Source organism: Nerophis lumbriciformis, linkage group LG17 (genome assembly GCF_033978685.3).
Source record: "Nerophis lumbriciformis linkage group LG17, RoL_Nlum_v2.1, whole genome shotgun sequence".
Taxonomy (NCBI): domain Eukaryota; kingdom Metazoa; phylum Chordata; class Actinopteri; order Syngnathiformes; family Syngnathidae; genus Nerophis; species Nerophis lumbriciformis.
The window spans coordinates 45,307,883-45,334,472 of record NC_084564.2 but is presented as its reverse complement, the minus strand read 5'-3'; the positions used below and the strand labels follow the sequence as shown (position 1 = coordinate 45,334,472).

General features: G+C 39.1%; 1 protein-coding gene across 2 annotated transcripts; it reads right to left on the bottom strand.

Annotated features, from left to right (window-relative positions):
* Positions 1–358: 358 nt before the first annotated feature.
* Positions 359–26,590, bottom strand: aldoca (aldolase C, fructose-bisphosphate, a). Of its 2 annotated transcripts, XM_072915029.1 has the most exons (12): positions 25,082–26,588; positions 24,937–25,005; positions 24,677–24,850; positions 22,593–22,717; positions 17,814–18,025; positions 17,690–17,744; positions 13,199–13,359; positions 11,377–11,460; positions 8,075–8,249; positions 7,816–8,015; positions 7,399–7,497; positions 359–740 (listed from the first exon to the last, which is right to left on the bottom strand). In XM_072915029.1, the coding sequence occupies exons 4-11, from the start codon at positions 22,702–22,704 to the stop codon at positions 7,405–7,407; spliced, it is 1,092 nt and encodes a 363-aa protein (XP_072771130.1). In that variant the 5' UTR covers positions 22,705–22,717; positions 24,677–24,850; positions 24,937–25,005; positions 25,082–26,588; the 3' UTR covers positions 359–740; positions 7,399–7,404. The 2 variants fall into 2 exon arrangements, with proteins under 2 accessions (XP_072771130.1, XP_061829192.1); XM_061973208.1 differs by having other exon boundaries at positions 359–743; positions 24,937–26,590.

Here is a 26,590-nt window from a genome sequence, read left to right as displayed (position 1 = left end):
CTTTTCTGGGAGTTCATTTGTTTTTTGATATGTTAATAAAGTTCAAGTTAAAGTACCACTGATAGTCACACACACATACACACACACACACACACACACACACACACTAGGTGTGGTGAAATGTATTCTCTGCATTTGACCCATCACCCTTGATCCACCCCCTGGAAGGTGAGGGGAGCAGTGAGCAGCAGTGGTGGCCACGCCCGGGAATCATTTTGGTGATTTAACCCCCAATTCCAAGCCTTGATGCTGAGTGCCAAGCAGGGAGGTCATGTTTCTAGTCTTTGGTATGACTCCAGACCCTCCAGTCTCAGGGCCACAAGGCCAGTGAGTAAATATTTCACCTCAGACTTTAAGGGACATGGAAATCATGTTTTATTGACACTTTGATGGACAGGAAACAACATTAAAGGTAAAGTTGTGATACATGAGAGAATTCTTCAATCTTTTCAATAGCAGCTGGAATTTGTTCTTCCTTTCTTTAGGATAAGAGTTGTTTCATGTGCTAACTGAGCATTATTTCAAAGACATCTGGACTAGTAAGACACAACTATTCATATTATCATCAAGTCCTCAAATGATCTCCTGAAACTTCAAACCAAATCCAGTGTTCCAGCACGAGAAACAGGAAGTCCTGGTCCTGGTCCTGGTCCTGGTCCTGGTCCAGTGAGTCCAGTGGTTTGTAAAAGTCCAAGAAGAGCATCAATGATGTCAGTCATATGTTGTATGAGTGGAGGAATCTGCTGGTGTGAGAAAATACAAGTACAAGAAGTTGATTACAACTGACCAAACACTCCCTTGGTAGACGTAATGAACGTGTGATGTAACAAGTCATGCTTACATAAAACATCTTAGATGAAGAGTGTTCAAACTAAGAACAAGGACGTTAAATTGGGACATAAAATAAGGGCTGTCAAATTAAGGGAGTTAACGCCTGTGACTAATCACAAAGAATTAGCATGTCAAATACACTAAGATTATTCAGGCTATTTATTTGGACTTTTACCTTAACTGCGACACAATCAGAGATCAAAGTCAGTGAAGATTTAGTGAGCAGAGTCTGCTGGCGTTTATGTTTCACCGTGTTTGTTACATCTTTGTTGCATTCATAAATATGACCATCAACGTTCATATATTCTCAATATTCAGTGTTTTATTGTTCTTAGTCAGTATTGTAAATCCCACATGTTGTATTTTCATGCACATTCTGAGTGTCTTTTCAGTAAAAACAAGTAAAAAGACCAATTTAAAACCAGAATGAACTTGAGTATTTTAACTCAATTATATGACAGTCAGAATGTACATCAAATATAGAATGTGGGATTTATCATATTGACTATAAACAATAAAACACTGAATATTGGGAATATATGAACGTTCCCAGACCACCTCATTGATCAACAGATTTATAATACAACAAATATGCAACATACACGGCAACAAATAAAGGCAAAGAGAGGATGTCCGATAATGGCTTTTTTGCCGATAACCCGATATTGTCCAATTCTTAATTACCGATACCGATGTCAAGCGATATATACAGTGGTGGAATGAACACATTATTATGCCTAATTTGGACAACCAGGTATGGTAAAGATAAGGTCCTTTTTTTTAAATAAAAAAAAATACAATAAGATAAATAAATTAAAAACATTTTCTTGAATAAAAAAGAAAGTAAAACAATATAAAAACAGTTACATAGAAACTAGTAATGAATGAAAATGAGTCAAATGAAGTGTTAAAGGTTAGTACTATTAGTGGAGCAGCATCATGTGTGCTTACAGACTGTATTGATATATATTGATATATTGTTATTATTAACTATATCCCTGCAGACTGTATTGATATATATTGATATATTGTTATTATTAACTGTATCCCTGCAGACTGTATTGATATATATTGATATATTGTTATTATTAACTGTATCCCTGCAGACTGTATTGATATATATTGATATATTGTTATCATTAACTGTATCCCTGCAGACTGTATTGATATATATTGATATATTGTTATTATTAACTGTATCCCTGCAGACTGTATTGATATATATTGATATATTGTTATTATTAACTGTATCCCTGCAGACTGTATTGATATATATTGATATATTGTTATTATTAACTGTATCCCTGCAGACTGTATTGATATATATTGATATATTGTTATTATTAACTGTATCCCTGCAGACTGTATTGATATATATTGATATATTGTTATTATTAACTGTATCCCTGCAGACTGTATTGATATATATTGATATATTGTTATTATTAACTGTATCCCTGCAGACTGTATTGATATATATTGATATATTGTTATTATTAACTGTATCCCTGCAGACTGTATTGATATATATTGATATATTGTTATTATTAACTGTATCCCTGCAGACTGTATTGATATATATTGATATATTGTTATTATTAACTGTATCCCTGCAGACTGTATTGATATATATTGATATATAATGTAGGAACCTACCAGAATATTAATAACAGAAAGAAACAACAATGAGTGTAAATGGGGGAGGGAGGTTTTTTGGGTTGGTCACTAATTGTAAGTATCTTGTGTTTTTTATCTTGATTTAATAAAAAAAATAAATAAATAAAAATGAAAATAATAAAAAAACGATACCGATAATAAAAAAAATAATACCGATAATTTCCGATATTACATTTTAAAGCATTTATCGGCCGATAATATCGGCAGGCCATCTCTAATAAAAAACATCCACTTATTGGATAAAATGTCACTGTTCTGCACAACTTTCTACAACAAAGTTGTGCAGAACAGTGAAACAGTAAAAAAAAACCCCAGCATGTGTCTTTCTCTTGACAAAAAGTAGCTGAAGTTGTTACTGATGGTAGTGAAGGTACATGGCATGTAGCTGAAGTTGTTACTGATGGTAGTGAAGGTACATGGCATGTAGCTGAAGTTGTTACTGATGGTAGTGAAGGTACATGGCATGTAGCTGGAGTTGTTACTGATGGTAGTGAAGGTACATGACATGTAGCTGAAGTTGTTACTGATGGTAGTGAAGGTACATGACATGTAGCTGAAGTTGTTACTGATGGTAGTGAAGGTACATGGCATGTAGCTGAAGTTGTTACTGATGGTAGTGAAGGTACATGACATGTAGCTGGAGTTGTTACTGATGGTAGTGAAGGTACATGGCATGTAGCTGAAGTTGTTACTGATGGTAGTGAAGGTACATGGCATGTAGCTGGAGTTGTTACTGATGGTAGTGAAGGTACATGCCATGTAGCTGAAGTTGTTACTGATGGTAGTGAAGGTACATGGCATGTAGTTGAAGTTGTTACTGATGGTAGTGAAGGTACATGGCATGCATCTGAAGTTGTTACTGATGGTAGTGAAGGTACATGCCATGTAGGTGAAGTTGTTACTGATGGTAGTGAAGGTACATGGCATGTAGCTGAAGTTGTTACTGATGGTAGTGAAGGTACATGACATGTAGCTGAAGTTGTTACTGATGGTAGTGAAGGTACATGGCATGTAGCTGAAGTTGTTACTGATGGTAGTGAAGGTACATGGCATGTAGCTGAAGTTGTTACTGATGGTAGTGAAGGTACATGGCATGTAGCTGAAGTTGTTACTGATGGTAGTGAAGGTACATGGCATGTAGCTGAAGTTGTTACTGATGGTAGTGAAGGTACATGACATGTAGCTGAAGTTGTTACTGATGGTAGTGAAGGTACATGACATGTAGCTGAAGTTGTTACTGATGGTAGTGAAGGTACATGGCATGTAGCTGAAGTTGTTACTGATGGTAGTGAAGGTACATGACATGTAGCTGAATGTATTTGTCACTCTACATCACTACAATGTATTTGTCACTCTACATCACTACAGTGTATTTGTCACTCTACATCACTACAATGTATTTGTCACTCTACATCACTACAATGTATTTGTCACTCTACATCACTACAATGTATTTGTCACTCTACATCACTACAGTGTATTTGTCACTCTACATCACTACAATGTATTTGTCACTCTACATCACTACAATGTATTTGTCACTCTACATCACTACAGTGTATTTGTCACTCTACATCACTACAATGTATTTGTCACTCTACATCACTACAATGTATTTGTCACTCTACATCACTACAGTGTATTTGTCACTCTACATCACTACAATGTATTTGTCACTCTACATCACTACAATGTATTTGTCACTCTACATCACTACAATGTATTTGTCACTCTACATCACTACAATGTATTTGTCACTCTACATCACTACAGTGTATTTGTCACTCTACATCACTACAATGTATTTGTCACTCTACATCACTACAGTGTATTTGTCACTCTACATCACTACAGTGTATTTGTCACTCTACATCACTACAGTGTATTTGTCACTCTACATCACTACAGTGTATTTGTCACTCTACATCACTACAGTGTATTTGTCACTCTACATCACTACAATGTATTTGTCACTCTACATCACTACAATGTATTTGTCACTCTACATCACTACAATGTATTTGTCACTCTACATCACTACAATGTATTTGTCACTCTACATCACTACAGTGTATTTGTCACTCTACATCACTACAATGTATTTGTCACTCTACATCACTACAGTGTATTTGTCACTCTACATCACTACAGTGTATTTGTCACTCTACATCACTACAGTGTATTTGTCACTCTACATCACTACAGTGTATTTGTCACTCTACATCACTACAGTGTATTTGTCACTCTACATCACTACAGTGTATTTGTCACTCTACATCACTACAATGTATTTGTCACTCTACATCACTACAATGTATTTGTCACTCTACATCACTACAATGTATTTGTCACTCTACATCACTACAATGTATTTGTCACTCTACATCACTACAGTGTATTTGTCACTCTACATCACTACAGTGTATTTGTCACTCTACATCACTACAGTGTATTTGTCACTCTACATCACTACAATGTATTTGTCACTCTACATCACTACAGTGTATTTGTCACTCTACATCACTACAATGTATTTGTCACTCTACATCACTACAATGTATTTGTCACTCTACATCACTACAGTGTATTTGTCACTCTACATCACTACAATGTATTTGTCACTCTACATCACTACAGTGTATTTGTCACTCTACATCACTACAATGGATTTGTCACTCTACATCACTACAGTGTATTTGTCACTCTACATCACTACAGTGTATTTGTCACTCTACATCACTACAATGTAACAGGGGCACAAAATGCTATCATGTATATTGTAGTATCCCGGAAGAGTTAGAGCTGCAAGGGGTTCTGGGTATTTGTTGTGTTGTGTTTATGTTGTGTTATGGTGCGGATGTTCTCCCAAAATGTGTTTGTCATTCTTGTTTGGTGTGGGTTCACAGTGTGGCGCATATTTGTAACAGTGTTAAAGTTGTTTATACGGCCACCCTCAGTGTGACCTGTATGGCTGTTGACCAAGTATGCCTTGCATTCACTTGTGTGTGTGAAAATATATTATGTGATTGGGCCGGCACGCAAAGGCAGTGCCTTTTAGGCACGCCCCCAATATTGTTGTCTGGGTGGAAATCGGGAGAAATTGGTGAGAATGGTTGCCCCGCGAGATTTTCGGGAGGGGCACTGAAATTCGGGAGTCTCCCAGGAAAATGGGGAGGCTTAGCAAGTATGACTGGGAGACGCAACTGCTCTGTATTTCTCCCTATGTCCGTGTACCACTCCGTACAGCGGCGTTTTAAAAAGTCATACATTTTACTTTTTGAAACCAATACCGATAATTTCCGATATTACATTTTAAAGCATTTATCGGCCGATAATATCGACAACCCGATATTATCGAACATCTTTAGTGATGACCTGTGCTCAGTAAGAGTAGCAGGAACTATAGATGATCTCTGAGTGGTGATGACCTGTGCTCAGTAAGACTATAGATGATCTCTGAGTGGTGATGACCTGTGCTCAGTAAGACTATAGATGATCTCTGAGTGGTGATGACCTGTGCTCAGTAAGACTATAGATGATCTCTGAGTGGTGATGACCTGTGCTCAGTAAGACTATAGATGATCTCTGAGTGGTGATGACCTGTGCTCAGTAAGACTATAGATGATCTCTGAGTGGTGATGACCTGTGCTCAGTAAGACTATAGATGATCTCTGAGTGGTGATGACCTGTGCTCAGTAAGACTATAGATGATCTCTGAGTGGTGATGACCTGTGCTCAGTAAGACTATAGATGATCTCTGAGTGGTGATGACCTGTGCTCAGTAAGACTATAGATGATCTCTGAGTGATGATGACCTGTGCTCAGTAAGAATATTGATGATCTCTGAGTGGTGATGACCTGTGCTCAGTAAGACTATAGATGATCTCTGAGTGGTGATGACCTGTGCTCAGTAAGACTATAGATGATCTCTGAGTGGTGATGACCTGTGCTCAGTAAGACTATAGATGATCTCTGAGTGATGATGACCTGTGCTCAGTAAGAATATTGATGATCTCTGAGTGGTGATGACCTGTGCTCAGTAAGACTATAGATGATCTCTGAGTGGTGATGACCTGTGCTCAGTAAGACTATAGATGATCTCTGAGTGATGATGACCTGTGCTCAGTAAGACTATAGATGATCTCTGAGTGGTGATGACCTGTGCTCAGTAAGACTATAGATGATCTCTGAGTGGTGATGACCTGTGCTCAGTAAGACTATAGATGATCTCTGAGTGGTGATGACCTGTGCTCAGTAAGACTATAGATGATCTCTGAGTGATGATGACCTGTGCTCAGTAAGAATATTGATGATCTCTGAGTGGTGATGACCTGTGCTCAGTAAGACTATAGATGATCTCTGAGTGGTGATGACCTGTGCTCAGTAAGACTATAGATGATCTCTGAGTGATGATGACCTGTGCTCAGTAAGAATATTGATGATCTCTGAGTGGTGATGACCTGTGCTCAGTAAGACTATAGATGATCTCTGAGTGGTGATGACCTGTGCTCAGTAAGACTATAGATGATCTCTGAGTGGTGATGACCTGTGCTCAGTAAGACTATAGATGATCTCTGAGTGGTGATGACCTGTGCTCAGTAAGACTATAGATGATCTCTGAGTGGTGATGACCTGTGCTCAGTAAGACTATAGATGATCTCTGAGTGGTGATGACCTGTGCTCAGTAAGACTATAGATGATCTCTGAGTGGTGATGACCTGTGCTCAGTAAGACTATAGATGATCTCTGAGTGATGATGACCTGTGCTCAGTAAGACTATAGATGATCTCTGAGTGATGATGACCTGTGCTCAGTAAGAATATAGATGATCTCTGAGTGGTGATGACCTGTGCTCAGTAAGACTATAGATGATCTCTGAGTGGTGATGACCTGTGCTCAGTAAGAGTAGCAGGAGCTGTAGATGCCGTGGGTAGAATCTGGGTAGTTTTCGGCGCCCGTGTACTTCCCTCGACATGCCAGACTGTTGACCTGTTAAACACATGTAGTAAACACATGTAGTAAACACATGTAGTAAACACGTGTAGTAAACACATGTAGTAAACAAAGAATGTCAACATATATGAGCACAGATATTGAAAGAGGGATCATTTGAAGACTATTTTAGAGTGAATATTTTCTTAAATCATGTTTGGAAGATCAGTACAAAAAACTAGTATGATATATCTTGCTTCACCATAATCTTAACTTTGAGACACATTGTTCTCAGAGTGACAGTAAGAAAAGCTATGCAAGAAGTTATTAGCGGCAACTGTAAAAGGTCTTTGTAGGAGAGAGACGAGAACGCACCTGGGCCCTTTTGATGAACTGCTCGGTGGCAGCCTTCTGGTTCTCTTTGTGGCCCCTCCAGGCGCGCAGGGCCGAGGCCTGCAGAGCCCGGCCGAAGGAGAAGGTGAGGATCCAGGGCTTGGCCAGAGGGCAGTTGTTGATGGCGTTGAGGTGGACGGACGCCTCCTCTTCGCTCTGACCTCCTGAGAGGAAAGCCACACCTGACACGGAACACAAGACTCAGACTCCTTCCCAACTCACATCCTGGCCTCTGACACACCTGCCACCGCCGGAGGAACAGTGCGGCGTAGGCAGGTGAGGGTTGCCATGGCGACATCCTCCGGGCTGTACTTTCTGGGACAGCTGTGGCCGGGAGTGACCATGTTGGGCTTGAGGAGAGTGCCTTCTAGGTACACCTGGTGGTCTGACATGGCCTTGTAGACGGCACTTAAGACCTGAAAGCAACATTCTCATTGGGACATCATCATTCATTCATTCATTCATTCATTCTAACCACCAGTGAGTTGGAGTCTATCCCAGTCACCATTCTGAGCTGCTTACCAATCAGTCAACAGAGACCAAGAACCAATCCCACAATGGACAAGTTCAATGAACCCAGTGATGATTGACAACCACTGATATCTTTGGACTGTGGGAGCAAATATGGATTATCCATTTTCTACCGCTTGTCCCTCTCGGGGTAGCTGCAGCCTATCGCAGCTGCACTCGGGCGGAACGCGGGTACACCCTGGACAAAAACATGGATGACTAGGAGTAAAAAGATATTGTAACTAGAAGAGGCAATTCCTGAAGGAATTGCGTGTGAATGCTGAAGTTTCAATGTTGGAATGGTTTGAATGTTGAAGAGTTGGAATTTCCGGGAAAACCGAACTTTGCTTTGGAACTTGGGAAAGTTAGTTTGAATGTCCATGATGAGTGGAATGTGTTGATGTTGGAATGGTTTGAATAGCTTGAAAAATGTGGGAATTGTGCAACTTGGAAAAATGCCCCATTCATTTCAATGGGAACTTCCTGGAAATTTGGGAATTTTGGGAAAAGCGGGATTTTAAAAAAATGATTAGAGGCATGAATTACCTGAATGAGCTGAATGGGTTGGTGTTGGATTTGGTTAATACGGGCAAGGAATGTTGAAGTTGTAAATGGTATTAGCAAATTTCTGGAAAATCTGGAATTTTTTTGAACTTGTAAAAAGGGTAATTTGAATTTCCAGAATGGTGGAATGTGTTGAAGGTGGTATGGGTTGAAGGTGGTAAGGGTTGAAGGTGGTATGGGTTGAAGGTGGAATGGGTTGAAGGTGGAATGGGTTGAAGGTGGTATGGGTTGAAGGTGGTATGGGTTGAAGGTGGTAAGGGTTGAAGGTGGTAAGGGTTGAAGGTGGAATGTGTTGAAGGTGGAATGTGTTGAAGGTGGAATGGGCTGAAGGTGGTATGGGTTGAAGGTGGAATGGGTTGAAGGTGGAATGGGCTGGAGGTGGTATGGGTTGAAGGTGGTATGGGTTGAAGGTGGTATGGGTTGAAGGTGGAATGGGTTGAAGGTGGAATGGGCTGAAGGTGGAATGGGCTGAAGGTGGTATGGGTTAAAGGTGGTATGGGTTGAAGGTGGAATGGGTTGAAGGTGGAATGGGTTGAAGGTGGAATGGGTTGAAGGTGGAATGGGTTAAAGGTGGTGTGGGTTGAAGGTGGAATGGGTTGAAGGTGGAATGGGTTGAAGGTGGTATGGGTTAAAGGTGGTGTGGGTTGAAGGTGGAATGGGTTGAAGGTGGAATGGGTTGAAGGTGGAATGGGTTGAAGGTGGAATGGGTTGAAGAAAGTGGGATATTGTTTGAAAAATGCCCAATTCATTTTGAATGGGGAACATGCAAAAAAAGAAGGGAATTATGTGAAATCCGGGAATTTTTTGTAGAATAGTCCTGACTTAAATGTGTGGACAATGCTGAAGAAACAAGTCCATGTCAGAAAAGCAACACATTTAGCTGAACTGCAGCCATTTAGTGGTCAAGTGGTCAAACAGAAGCTTGTGGATGGCTACCAAAAGCGCCTTATTGCAGGTCAACTTGCCAAGGGACATGTAAGCAAATATTAACATTGCTGTATGTATACTTTTCACCCTCACATTTTCAGTAGAGCCATAATAAATTTATAAAAGAAGCAAACTTCATGAATGTTTTTGTGAGCAACAAGTATGTGCTCCAATCACTACATCACAAAAACATAAGACTTGTAAAGTCAAGACAGCCATGACATGATGTTCTTTACAAGTCTATGTACACTTTTGACCACCACTGTATATGAGGTAGATCACCTGGACTTGGTCATTTAAAAAGTAGCTGGCCTGCAAAAAAGGTGTGGCCACCCGTGCCGTACAGGAAGCATGCAGAAGAAGTGTGATAAGAGGAATCTTATCACACTGGCAAAGACAGAAGCTCTTTAATAAAGCACAGCACCTTGGTCTCCAACACACTGCACACCTGCATACCAGCGAGGTTAAACATTCATTTGTGAGCTCTTTAGATGATTAAAAGTTCAAATGTGGGCTAACTTCTCTTCCAAAGTGATATAAAACATGTCCACTGCAGAGGACACTGCTTCTCATCAAATAAAAGTTGAAAAACCCCGAAGTGAACATTATTGTTTTACATTATCACTACAGAGACATACACCTGGGGATAGGCCCCTCCCACCTCCAAAGACATGCACCTGGGGATAGGCCCCTCCCACCTCCAAAGACATGCACCTGGGGATAGGCCCCTCCCACCTCCAAAGACATGTACCTGGGGATAGGCCCCTCCCACCTCCAAAGACATGCACCTGGGGATAGGCCCCTCCCACCTCCAAAGACATGCACCTGGGGATAGGCCCCTCCCACCTCCAAAGACATGTACCTGGGGATAGGCCCCTCCCACCTCCAAAGACATGCACCTGGGGATAGGCCCCTCCCACCTCCAAAGACATGCACCTGGGGATAGGTTGATTGGCAACACTAAATGGTCCCTAGTGTGTGAATGTTGTCTATCTGTGTTGGCCCTGTGATGAGGTGGTGACTTGTCCAGGGTGTACCCCGCCTTCCGCCCGAATGCAGCTGAGATAGGCTCCAGCACCCCCGCGACCCCGAATAGGACAAGCAGTAGAAAATGGATGGATGGATTGTCACTTCAGAGACACTCTTTTTTTTTTTTTTAATGAACTATAAATAGTGAATGTTCCCACACAATTATTTTGCACTTAAAAACACATGTTTGGGGTACTAAATATGATCATTATGTTCCATTACTGTGTTCATCATGAACGTTCCTGCCACTTCATTTTGAAAATATGGCATTTTTTTCTCTGGACATATACCACAATAATATTGTAATATCTTGATAACATGGTGAGATTTGAATACCATGACATCCCGAGTGACAAATCAATTGTTTTTTACCAAATTTGGTAGGGCCAAACCTGTGATTTTGGAGAGCATTGTCACAAAGTTTTGCATATAGTGTAATTATGAAGGTGTTTGTGAAGTTCTCTTGTGAGAATAATCTAAAGGATGTGCAGTGTTGTCACAGAAGATACATACCTTCTCAGTCACGTACTGGCAGCGCTTCAGGTCGTGGTCTCCATCAGGTAAGACTTCTGGCTCAATGATGGGCACAATGCCATGCTGCAGGTACATCCCATCCAACACTTGTCACCAAACTACCACCGACTTGTCATCTTGCTGGCAAGTGGCGCACGCACACACACTCTTGTATTTCTTACCTTCTTGAGACCTCCCAAAAATGCCTACCTCTTTAGGACCACCCTTTCTATTTGTATTTACAACATTAATAATATATGCATACTATGCAAATATAAAAAAGGTCCTGGGTTCGATCCTGCGCTCGGAATATTTCTGTGTGGAGTTTGCATGTTCTCCCTGTGACTGTGTGGCTTCCCTCCGGGTACCACGGCTTCCTCCCACCTCCAAAGACATGCACCTGGGGATAGGCCCCTCCCACCTCCAAAGACATGCACCTGGGGATAGGTTGATTGGCAACACTAAATGGTCCCTCGTGTGTGAATGTTGTCTATCTGTGTTGGCCCTGTGATGAGGTGGTGACTTGTCCAGGGTGTACCGCGCGAATGCAGCTGGGATAGGCTGCGACCCCAAAAAGGGACAAGCGGTAGAAAATGGATGGATGGATGGATATTACAGTATGTCTCTACCGTATTTTTCGGACTATAAGTGGCAGTTTTTTTCATAGTTTGGCCGGGGGTGCGACTTATACTCAGGAGCGACTTATGTGTGAAATGATGAACACATTAGCGTAAAATATCAAATAATATTATTGATCTCATTCACGTAAGAGACTAGACGTATAAGATTTCATGGGATTTAGCGATTAGGAGTGACAGATTGTATAGCATGTTCTATATGTTATAGTTATTTGAATGACTCTTACCATAATATGTTACGTTAACATACCAGTTGCTTATTTATGCCTCATATAACGTACACTTATTCAGCCTGTTGTTCACTATTCTTCATTTATTTTAAATTGCCTTTCAAATGTCTATTCTTGCTGTTGGCTTTTATCAAATACATTTCCCCCAAAAATGCGACTTATACTACCGTGCGACTTATATATGTTTTTTTCCTTCTTTATTATGCATTTTCGGCCGGTGCGACTCCAGAGCAACTTATACTCCGAAAAATACGGAATATATATTTATTTTTTATTTTTTTAAAATTAATTTTCAATTTCAATTTCTTACACACACTTGTTATTACATATGTTGGCCAGAGGGGGAGCACTTTAAATTTTTAAACACACTTGTTATTTCATATGTTGGCCAGAGGGGGAGCACTTCAAATTTTTACACGCACTTGTTATTTTCATATGTTTTTGGGACCACCCTCATTTTGAGCTGTAGAAGCTAACTGTTAATGTCCACTATAGTCTTAGTAGTGTAGTGTATTTGTTCATTCCTATGCTCACATATGGCTTGTCTTACGTCAGCACCAGAAATGGTAAAATCAGCTGTTCACCTGGCGGGTTTTTTGGGGGATGAATCTTTAGCTGTCATCTTGTTTTATCATATATTGCTGCATTTGCACCTGTCAATGTTTACTTTTGTATGCACATTACATCAACAAAAAATCCTGACTTTGGAGCAATGTTCACGGACTCTAGTATTTGGCTCTCTATTTGATGCAATGGTTTTCCGTATTGGGACCATGATTTATGTCTCAACTTGTTCACACCTCCTCATATGGAAGATACTTTTCCCTGTTGATGTCTCAAGAAGGGTAGAAATACAAGAACACACACACACACACACACACACACACACACACACACACACACACACACACACACACACACACACACACACACACACACACACTTGGTTGTCACCTGCTGGCAGATGCTGGAGTAACGAGCCAGAACATTGGCGTTCTGTGTAACGGCCAGTTGGGAGGGGTTGACCTCACTGATCTTCATCACACAGCGCCACTTTGCAAAGACAGCGCCATCCTTTTTATACTGGACACAACGCTCTGATAGAGCATCAAGACCTGCCAAAGTGGAAGAAATGTCCTTGAAGACCAAGCAAGTACTACACAAGAGAAGAGTGCAGTACAGCGGTACTTTAGGAATACTAAGGGAATGACATCTTCCTTGGGTACTTAGAAAATGGGCTTCAGAATGTCAGGGGAACCATGGTTCAGCCAATTCACCCCTTAAGGTCTCAGGGATCCCCCAACCAGGACCAAACCCTAAAGGACCCAAATGTTCCAAAATATGACTAAACAGTACGGAGTGACAACAATCTTTGGTCATTTAGAATCTTCTGGGACCCCTCCAAGACCTTGCAGGACCTCAGGACAGGTCCATCTCTCCAGACTTTGAAATCCTCTTTAAAAAGTGCTCATTTCAAATATGCTGGACTGGACATATTTATGGACACTTTTAGGTTTCTATTTGACTTCGTTATGGATATCTTTCAATGTATTTTACTGACAGTGCTTATTTTGTAGTGCTAATGTAGTTGACCTTTTTAAAAATATAGATTTTATTGATTGGTTTGTCTTTCTTCTCCACATGTGCGATAGATTGTCCAGCCTTGTCACTTCTCCTCTGTGTGACTTTCTTGCTGTCCGTGAGCAGTTGTGTCGTGCAGCTCGTAACTTATTAAAGAAACAGTGCTGCAATTCTAACATTTCCATTGGTCTTGAACAGTCTTTTTCAACCACTGTGCCGCACGATATTGTTTGGTGTGCCGTGGGAGATTATGTCATTTCACCCATTTGGGTTAAAAATACTTTTTGCAAACGAGTAATTATAATCCGCAAATAATGTGCCATTTTAGAGTGTCAGTGCTGTCTAGAGCTGGGCAGAGTAACCGTGTAATACTCTTCCATATCAGTAGGTGGCAGCAGGTAGCTAATTGCTTTGTAGATGTGGGAAACAGCGGGAGGCAGCGTGCAGGTAAAAAGGTATCTAACACTTAAACCAAAAATAAACAAAAAGGTGAGTGAGTAAGAAAAGGCATTGAAGCTTAGGGAAGGCTATGCAGAACGAAACTAAAACTGAACTGCTACAAAGTAAACAAAAACAGAATGCTGGACGACAGCAAAGACTTACTGTGGAGCAAAGACGGCGTCCACAAAGTACATCCGAACATGCAGGCCCGGCCCTAACCAATCTGGCGCCCTAGGCAAGATTTTAGGTGGCGCCCCCCCACATCGGCATTGAAGTGTATATACTCACAAGAAACCGAATAGCTTTGTCTTTGACCTTTTTTTTTACTTACAACTATACCTAATAAATAAAGGGGTGGAAAAGTGACTATTACCTGCAGGGCAAACATTAGCTAACCAGAAGGCAATAACAATATAAACAAAAAACACCTGCTTAAAAGATCTAATACAAATGTCCCTGAGGAATGTAAGGTGGGAGTACTGTAATTACCTAACGTTACATTATTATTTTCCATAACAATTTAGCCCCCTCCACAATATTAACCCGACGTTAAAACAGAACTAGCTATTTATTGATTAGCAATTGCCGAATCATGTAACATTAGCTTAATGCTAAAAAGCCAGGTTACTATCACATTCTGTAACAGACAAATAATTTCATGTAGGCTAACGTTACCTACCTGCTACCTCTGTCTTTTCTCGTTTCTACTCCTCTTCTTTTCTCTTTTTTCTTCCCTGGGCACCTGACAGTTTTGGCCGTTTTGACATCTTGTGTTGATTTTTTGATGTGGTGACGTCCAAAAAGAGTCATGATACGGGAAGGGAGGGGGCGCACCGTGCGGGGGTGGGGGCGTAATGTTGTAACAAATAATATTTCTATTAAATAGGCTTTACTTTGCATTTTAATTAACGTGGGATTATTTTTTGTATTTAGAAATAATAGTATCAACTTTTTTTTTTTTTTCTCCAACATTTGTGGCACTGGCGTGGCGCCCCCTGATGGACGGCGCCCTTAGCATTTGCCTATACGGCCTATGCCACGGGCCGGCCCTGCGAACATGACATGACAATCAACAATGTCCCCACAAAGAAGGATAAAAACAACTTAAATAGTCTTGATTGCTAAAACTTTCAACTATTTAAACTGTTTTTAACTGCCCTTTTATCTAACAAATTGCTCTTAAGATAATTCGTATCTGCTTTTTCTATGTGCATATATATATATATAACATTTAAAAACAGAGGTAAAATACACACACATATATATATATATATATATATATATATATATATATATATATATATATATATATATATATATATATATATATATATATAATTTAAAAACAGAGGTAAAATACACACACACACATATATATATATATATATATATATATATATATATAACTGGCTGTTTTTAAATTATATATTTTATCCTGTATTTATTTGTGGTGTACAGCCCTTTTTTTCAACTGTGGTTTAAAAGGCTTTATAAATAAAGTTGGCATGGTGTACGTTGCTAAAACAAAGTAGATGCGGGGAATATCGCTCAAAGGAAGACATGAAACTGCTACAGGAAAATACCAAAAAAAGAGAAAAAGCCACCAAAATCGGAGTGCAAGACACGAAGTAAAACACTGCACACAGGAAAACAGCAAAAACCTCCAAATAAGCCAGGGTGTGATGTGACAGGTGGTGACAGTACACCTACTTTGAGACAAGACCTATATTGATACAGTACACCTACTTTGAGACAAGACCTATATTGATACAGTACACCTACTTTGAGACAAGACCTATATTGATACAGTACATCTACTTTGAGACAAGACCTATATTGATACAGTACACCTACTTTGAGACAAGACCTATATTGATACAGTACATCTACTTTGAGACAAGACCTATATTGATACAGTACATCTACTTTGAGACAAGACCTATATTGATACAGTACATCTACTTTGAGACAAGACCTATATTGATACAGTACATCTACTTTGAGACAAGACCTATATTGATACAGTACATCTACTTTGAGACAAGACCTATATTGATACAGTACATCTAATTTGAGACAAGACCTATATTGATACAGTACATCTACTTTGAGACAAGACCTATATTGATACTGTACACCTACTTTGAGACAAGACCTATATTGATACAGTACATCTACTTTGAGACAAGACCTATATTGATACAGTACATCTACTTTGAGACAAGACCTATATTGATACTGTACATCTACTTTGAGACAAGACCTATATTGATACAGTACATCTACTTTGAGACAAGACCTATATTGATACAGTACATCTACTTTGAGACAAGACCTATATTGATACAGTACACTTACTTTGAGACAAGACCTATATTGATACAGTACATCTACTTTGAGACAAGACCTATATTGATACAGTACATCTACTTTGAGACAAGACCTATATTGATACAGTACACCTACTTTGAGACAAGACCTATATTGATACAGTACACCTACTTTGAGACAAGACCTATATTGATACAGTACATCTACTTTGAGACAAGAGCTATATTAATACAGTACATCTACTTTGAGACAAGAGCTATATTGATACAGCACACCTACTTTGAGACAAGACCTATATTGATACAGTACATCTACTTTGAGACAAGACCTATATTGATACAGTACATCAACTTTGAGACAAGAGCTATATTGATACAGTACATCTACTTTGAGACAAGAGCTATATTGATACAGTACATCTACTTTGAGACAAGACCTATATTGATACAGTACACCTACTTTGAGACAAGAGCTATATTGATACAGTACATCTACTTTGAGACAAGACCTATATTGATACAGTACACCTACTATCAGACAAGACCTATATTGATACAGTACATCTACTTTGAGACAAGACCTATAATGATACAGTACATCTACTTTGAGACAAGACCTATATTGATACAGTACATCTACTTTGAGACAAGACCTATATTGATACAGTATACCTACTTTGAGACAAGACCTATATTGATACAGTACATCTACTTTGAGACAAGACCTATATTGATACAGTACATCTACTTTGAGACAAGAGCTATATTAATACAGTACATCTACTTTGAGACAATACCTATATTGATACAGTACATCTACTTTGAGACAAGACCTATATTGATACAGTACATCTACTTTGAGACAAGACCTATATTGATACAGTACACCTACTTTGAGACAAGACCTATATTGATACAGTACATCTACTTTGAGACAAGAGCTATATTGATACAGTACACCTACTTTGAGACAAGACCTATAATGATACAGTACATCTACTTTGAGACAAGACCTATAGTGATACAGTACACCTACTTTGAGACAAGAGCTATATTGGACATTGTGTTTCATGGGACAAACAACATGACTCACCCTGGGTGGTGGTTTCTCCACAGGTTCCTGCCAGAGGAACAACGCCCTTGTCAACCTAAGCAAGAAGAGACAAAGATGTGTTTCTGTCCACAACAATGTCCAACACATGCTGCTTGTGTGCCACCTTGATGCCAACCAGGATGCCTCTGTCCCGGATCATTTTCACAAAGTTGACTCCACTGTCCGAGTGCTGGTAGAGAGTCTCGTGGAAGACAATGACTCCTCCGATGCAGCTGTTGATTCGCTCGTCCGCACTGAACAGAATCTGACGGAATTGCCGGCGATTCTCTTCTGTGTTCTCCACTCCTACCTGGGCCAGACGCTTAGCCATGCTGCCTACAAGCCATGGAGGGCTCATACAATCACAACAAACTGATCCCGACCAGTGCCGGATTTTTCAGACCATAAGGCGCACTGTCGATGAGCAGGTCTATTTTCATACAAAAGGCGCATTTAAGGAGCCGTATGTATTAGAGATGCGCGGATAGGCAATTATTTCATCCGCAACTGCATCACAAAAGTCGTCAACCATCCGCCATCCACCCGAACCAACATTTTATCAAAACCACACCCGCCCGTTGTTATATATCTAATATAGACGATGCAAGGCATTAGTGAGGTTAGAAAGCTTTTGCCTGTTAAAGAAAGGAGACTGATCCAATGCAGCAGAGACATTCAATGCGTGACTAAGAGATATTAATGCGTGATAATATTATTTATCATTATTATAATATTATTGTCATTTCCATTAAGAAAGTGTTGACTATTGTTGCCAATGCCCTCAGATCAGGAGTGCGTTCCTCACACTTTGTGTGCGCAGTTGCAGCAAGCAGAACGAGGCTTTTAAGAAGTTAAAAAAATGTTTTAGAAAGACTAGGCCTATATTTTCGTTAGGTAAAAAAATGTTCTGAATTTATTTCAATGAATATTAACTTGTTAACATTATAATGCTCAAATAGGGACAAGGGCGGGGTGCACAGTGAAACAGTGAACAATTTCGCGACAAAGATGAACCTTTATTGATTGATCTGCAGCCATGACAAAATATCACTTTATCATCAAACTTGAATTATAATGAAAATAGACAGTCGCGACAAACAAAGCAGGCTAAATATCCTTACATTGTCGCCAATCGGAGATGCGCTTCACTTGAAATCACGGCCAAATAATTATTCACACATAGTAGTATATCTCCAATAGAAAAAAACCACAATAAACAACGCAATTGCCTTAATTCCTTTGCATTGTAGTGCGCCCAAACAACACGTAACCATCACAATTATTCAGCTGTCCGAACTCAATATAGGTTAGACATGGGCTTATTTGGTATAGCCTATAGGTAACGTAGACTAATTCCTTTAACATATCCAACCGTATGTCTACTTACTTTTTGTTTTGTTAGCACTATGCAGGAATAAAATGGCATCTACAGTGCCAGGATTCATGCGAGAGCGCCTGGCCTCTAAAATGCGCCCTGCTGCGCTAAAGGAGCGCTCACTTGCGCCACTTGTTGCTGGGACGCGGTGCCTGATGAATAATTGACTGTTTCAAAGAGTGCTGCTCGTTTTTCGTATGTGGGTAACAACATTTAACTATGTATATATATTTCCGAATTGGTTCAACCGCCAAACGCCCGCATCTATTTAAAATCTATTTTTACCCGCCCGACCCGCGGTTTATCCGCGGACTACGCGGTTGTGTCCGCAAACCGCACATCTCTAGTATGTAGTAATGTGGCCAGAAATGGTACTGCAATTCTGTAGTCCATCCCACCCTCCGTGACTGAGGTTGCCAGATACACAGCCCAATCCCAATCCTACTCCAAGGAACTTCAAATAGCGAGTCCTACGCTGTAAGTTTCTCTTCTTGCAAGATGAAGTAATTATGCCACATTTTACTGATGTCCATCAGCCAAATGTATTTGTAAAGTTACGCAGCAATATTTTAGTCGGGACAGATTGTGGGCATGACCCTGCTAAAATGTCTAGTTGGACCACACCATCCAAATAATGATATATAATAATATATTATATATGGCAATTAGCCGTGCTAATGTTGGAACCATTTCCTCAGCGTATTAGCATATTGAGAAGGAAATAGGCACTGACACTACACATATTGAGAAGGAAATAGGCACTGACACTACACATATAGAGAAGGAAATAGGCACTGACACTATACATATAGAGAAGGAAATAGGCACTGACACTACACATATAGAGAAGGAAATAGGCACTGACACTACACATATAGAGAAGGAAATAGGCACTGACACTATACATATAGAGAAGGAAATAGGCACTGACACTACACATATAGAGAAGGAAATAGGCACTGACACTACACATATAGAGAAGGAAATAGGCACTGACACTACACATATAGAGAAGGAAATAGGCACTGACACTACACATATAGAGAAGGAAATAGGCACTGACACTACACATATAGAGAAGGAAACAGACACTGACACTACACATATAGAGAAGGAAATAGGCACTGACACTACACATATAGAGAAGGAAATAGGCACTGACACTACACATATAGAGAAGGAAACAGACACTGACACTACACATATAGAGAAGGAAACAGACACTGACACTACACATATAGAGAAGGAAATAGGCACTGACACTACACATATAGTGAAGGAAATAGGCACTGACACTACACATATAGAGAAGGAAATAGGCACTGACACTACACATATAGAGAAGGAAATAGGCACTGACACTACACATATAGAGAAGGAAACAGACACTGACACTACACATATAGAGAAGGAAATAGGCACTGACACTACACATATAGAGAAGGAAATAGGCACTGACACTACACATATAGAGAAGGAAATAGGCAATGACACTACACATATAGAGAAGGAAACAGGCACTGACACTACACATATAGAGAAGGAAATAGGCACTGACACTACACATATAGAGAAGGAAATAGGCACTGACACTACACATATAGAGAAGGAAATAGGCAATGACACTACACATATAGAGAAGGAAACAGGCACTGACACTACACATATAGAGAAGGAAATAGGCACTGACACTACACATATAGAGAAGGAAATAGGCACTGACACTACACATATAGAGAAGGAAATAGGCACTGACACTACACATATAGAGAAGGAGATAGGCACTGACACTACACATATAGAGAAGGAAATAGGCACTGACACTACACATATAGAGAAGGAAATAGGCACTGACACTACACATATAGAGAAGGAGATAGGCACTGACACTACACATATAGGGAAGGTGATAGGCACTGACACTACACATATAGAGAATGAAATAGGCACTGACACTACACATATAGAGAAGGAAATAGGCACTGACACTACACATATAGAGAAGGAAATAGGCACTGACACTACACATATAGAGAAGGAAACAGACACTGACACTACACATATAGAGAAGGAAATAGGCACTGACACTACACATATAGAGAAGGAAATAGGCACTGACACTACACATATAGAGAAGGAAATAGGCACTGACACTACACATATAGAGAAGGAAACAGACACTGACACTACACATATAGAGAAGGAAATAGGCACTGACACTACACATATAGAGAAGGAAATAGGCACTGACACTACACATATAGAGAAGGAAATAGGCACTGACACTACACAAATAGAGAAGGAAATAGGCACTGACACTACACATATAGAGAAGGAAATAGGCACTGACACTACACATATAGAGAAGGAGATAGGCACTGACACTACACATATAGAGAAGGAAATAGGCACTGACACTACACATATAGAGAAGGAAATAGGCACTGACACTACACATATAGAGAAGGAGATAGGCACTGACACTACACATATAGGGAAGGTGATAGGCACTGACACTACACATATAGAGAATGAAATAGGCACTGACACTACACATATAGAGAAGGAAATAGGCACTGACACTACACATATAGAGAAGGAAATAGGCACTGACACTACACATATAGAGAAGGAAACAGACACTGACACTACACATATAGAGAAGGAAATAGGCACTGACACTACACATATAGAGAAGGAAATAGGCACTGACACTACACATATAGAGAAGGAAATAGGCACTGACACTACACATATAGAGAAGGAAACAGACACTGACACTACACATATAGAGAAGGAAATAGGCACTGACACTACACATATAGAGAAGGAAATAGGCACTGACACTACACATATAGAGAAGGAAATAGGCACTGACACTACACAAATAGAGAAGGAAATAGGCACTGACACTACACATATAGAGAAGGAAATAGGCACTGACACTACACATATAGAGAAGGTAATAGGCACTGACATTACACATAGCAGGTATCAACAGGTAGGTAGGAAAAGTTGGTTTTGCATATTATTGCGAAACAAAATGCCAGATAATATATTTCCAAATAAGTGGCATTTTGGGGTCCTTATACACACACACCATAATAATACCTGTATGTTGAAGCACAGTACGTTTGACTATGGTAGCCGTAATGCTCCGACAATCCACTAAGCCGTGCAGCTTAGTAGCTTACAAAAGTCGTACTAAAACATGTTGAACTATGTTTGAGTGCTGTGTGTAATGTTCTATATTCTCAATGAAACATCAAAAGGTTTGGTCTTGCTTGCTAACCGACAATTGCTGGTGTCCTTTATTGAACAGGCATCAACCTGCCGTCCACACGTATCTCTTATGTGTGGCTGCCATCTACTGGTCACACTTATTATTACACCATGTACCACAAGCAGAATGAATACATATATAAGGCACATGGGGTTATAAGGCGCAATGTCGATTTGTGAGAAAATGAAAAGTTTTTAAGTGCGCCTTAAAGTCTGAAAAAAACGGTAAATAGATTTTTCACCCACCTACTGACTCGTCCGCAGCCAATATGCCCTTCCCTGGAGACACAATGCGCAGTGCGGTCTCATGGAGTTCTTTCTTCTGGGCCTCAGAGAGGGTCAGGAACTGTTGCGTCATGGTGAGGAAGGAACTAAGCAACATTCAATAGAAAGACGCCACTGAGTAAACATTTGATAGAATAGCAAAAGCACAATAAGCCACACTGGTTACTGTGATGATTGTTTATCAATCAATGTTTATTTATATAGCCCTAAATCACAAGTGTTTAAATATACTTCCGTCCTGAGCAGGGGTGCCCATTACGTCGATCGCGAGCTACCGGTCGATCGCGGAGGGTGTGTCAGTCCATCAGGCATTAAAAAATAGCCCTAAAAATGAGTGATCATAAATCTTCACTATGACGTCACCCGAGGGTCTTGTGAGATGACGCTGGCTGCTGCCAGATCATTATTAAGAAAAAACGACCGACAGGAAGGCAAGAAACACTTCTTTATTCCAACAGACTCTGGCGCCGTACCTGTTGTCAAAACTCCAAAGACCGACTGCACAGTTGCACAATAAAAGCCCTGCTTCATCCTGCCTGCGCTAACAAAATAAGAGTCTCAGAAAGGTGGCATTCACAAGCTAGCAAGCTACGGAGTTTGCCGCCAATGTATTTCTTGTAAAGTGCATACAAAGGAGTACGGAAGCTGGACAAATAAGATGCCAAAAACCAACCACTTTCATGTGGTATTGGACAGAAAGGAGGACTTTTTTTCTCTTCCATTTGAAAATGTGGACGTTATCATCACTACTGTCTGATTCCTATCAATGCAAGTCATCACAATCAGGTAATACACCAACTTATATTCTTGTCTTCATGAAAGAAAGGAATTTATATGTGTTAAACATGCTTGTATTATCATTAAATAATAATGAACAATATTAACTATATGTGTTAAACATGCTTGTATTATCTTTAAACACCTTTAACTTGTTAACAATATTAACTATATGTTAAACATTCTTGTATTATCTTTAAACACCTTTAACTTATTAACAATATTAACTATATGTGGTAAACATGCTTGTATTATCTTTAAACACCTTTAACTTATTAACAATATTAACTATGTGTTAAACATGCTTGTATTATCATTAAACACCTTTAACTTATTAACAATATGTGTTAAACATGCTTGTATTATCTTTAAACACCTTTAACTTATTAACAATATGTGTTAAACATGCTTGTATTATCTTTAAACACCTTTAACTTATTAACAATATTAACTATATGTGGTAAACATGCTTGTATTATCTTTAAACACCTTTAACTTATTAACAATATTAACTATGTGTTAAACATGCTTGTATTATCATTAAACACCTTTAACTTATTAACAATATGTGTTAAACATGCTTGTATTATCTTTAAACACCTTTAACTTATTAACAATATGTGTTAAACATGCTTGTATTATCTTTAAACACCTTTAACTTATTAACAATATGTGTTAAACATGCTTGTATTATCATTAAACACCTTTAACTTGTTAACAATATTAACTATATGTGTTAAACATGCTTGTATTATCTTTAAACACCTTTAACTTGTTAACAATATTAACTATGTATTAAACATTCTTGTATTATCATTAAACACCTTTAATTGATTAACAATATTAACTATATGTGTTAAACATGCTTGCAATATCATTAAACACCTTTAACATGTTAACAAAAACATATCATTCATAAATAAGTAAATATAAATGATATATATGAATGAGGTAGATCCCCACGACTTGATCAATTGAAAAGTAGCTCGCCTGCAGAAAAAGTGTGGGCACCCCTGTGATAGGGTGTTAAAGTGATGTACCCCATTTTATAAATACACAATCAAGTGTAGTAATATTTGACCATACAATACTACCACCAATAATAATAATATGAAACATATTGCAACAAAAACATCTATGAAACAAACAATAATTTACTTTTATTTTCCTAAATTTGAATTATGCCAAGAATGTACTGCAGTTACAATTAGCCGATTAAGTGATTTACTGAGAGAAAAACAAGGAAAAAAGCAGGAAGAAGTTCCTACCTGACAGATGGTTGACAAGTGAGCGGTCCTCTGATGCTTGACACTGATGGAGGAAGCAAGGTTGACTCTCAGCTTGTATCCAGGCAACACGCCTGGGGGCGGAGCTTCCACGCCCATTTCAGTATATGTCGCTCGGCTACGTCACAGTTCTTTGAAAACAATAGATGCTCCCAACTGTAAATATTCCACATTAGGGAAGTGATTGCAACAACTAACGTTTTTATTTAATTCACAATTGATTCTTGATTCACAATCAATACCTTTTTGAGAGTTGAAGAGCACTGATTCCAGGACATTTTACCTTCTTCTAGAAGCCAGACTAGGAGAAACTGTTGCACAAAATCAAGTTAATGTCGTAATACACAGAGGCAAACTTTTGACAAAAAAATATGTATTTTTGCTTACCTTTCAAAATGTTACATGTAGTGAAACAGGTGATAAACTTCATTATCCGCAGGGCTTGGATTTGACCACGGCAACCTAAAAAATTGACCACTAAAAAAAACTTACAGGTCCGTCATTTGTTACTGCGTTTCCGGCGACACCAGCCAGGCGCATGCGCACTAATGTTGTTTGACTTATTAATCACGGCCAACCATCAACGTTAACACTGCTACAAATATACTTACTCAACAGCTAAACATGTCACACTAGGAGTGGCCATATAAACAACGCCAACACTGTCATAAACCTGTGTCATATCGTGAGACCACACTAAACAACAATGAGAATTACATTTCGGAAGAATATTTGTACCACAACACAACAGAACAAATTCCCAGAATTCCTTGCAGCACCAACTCTTCCGGGGCGCTACCGTCATTTTCCCTCGCTTCCTGTTGTGAGTTTAGATGGAGACAGGTGTGGACAATATTGGAGACACACTAAAAGTAAACAGCAAAGGAGAAAAACTATACGATGTTGCTTTCATTTTGTCAATAAAGCGTCCATCAGCTGCTGTGACTGAGAGTTAAGGAGGTGAGGAAACACGCTGTCACTGCTGGTTTTTGTTGTTGTTGGCCAAACTGTTGTACTGAACCACAAGGGGGCGTTGGAGAACAATACATCTTGTTTATTAGAATTTATCTTTATTAGCCAAACTGCTTTGTGTTTTATTTTGATATCAAAAAGTAAAAGCCAAGTTTTTTTTACATTACTTGTGTTTTTTTAATGTCACAAATGTATTACTTTAAAATACATTTGACAGATCATTTTAATGTTTTATTGTGTGTAGTTAATTCCTATATGACATATTTCTGCTCAAACTCTTAATGGATCTGTCCCGATGCAGCATTTACATGTACATAACTTAAAAAATAAGTAATTTAAAAAAAATACCTCCCTCTATCAAAATACAAAAATAGAGATAAAGGCAACATGAAATGACAAAAAGCTGACAAGTTTATATTAATAATGAATTTTAAAAAACTGTATATGTATGCATGCATGCTTTGGAGCCCCAGCCTGGAAAGAAAATAATGTTTGCCTTGGTGCCCTAAAATATGAGCCCTCCTTTAAGGCAACAATTGCCTTGACCTTTAAAAGTTCAAATTCGAGGCCTGGACCCGTTCAGCTTGTTCAGAGTCGGCTGGAAGTTTAGTGAAGTGATCATGAGTGACATCATGTTTCTATTCTTTTTTTAAATTTATTTTTCAAATTCTGCAAACTAAATTTGGCATGTCAAGCTCTTTCTTACCCGAGACATTTTAGAAAAGTGCGCCTAAACATTCTCCTTCATCAAAGACGTCTGTCTACTACATGCAAATACATTGTTGACATCTGAGCGAGTCGTTACCTGACAAAGCTTTATAAAGTCATTTTAAGAGTACTTTTTTGAAAATGTGTATCGACTCAGAATCGTAAAAAATCATCGCAATCCGGACGTAAATCAAGTTTTATCTTGGAAGCCCTTTT

Bases quoted from the DNA above. Each gene is read 5' to 3' on its own strand.
- aldoca (XM_061973208.1), bottom strand. From the start codon at position 22,704: ATGACGCAACAGTTCCTGACCCTCTCTGAGGCCCAGAAGAAAGAACTC. The intron at 13,360-17,689 runs GTGAGTCATGTT...CCACTTTGGCAG, and splicing joins TGGAGAAACCACCACCCAGG to GTCTTGATGCTCTATCAGAG. The intron at 8,250-11,376 runs GTATGTATCTTC...TGTTGCTTTCAG, and splicing joins GCCAGTACGTGACTGAGAAG to GTCTTAAGTGCCGTCTACAA.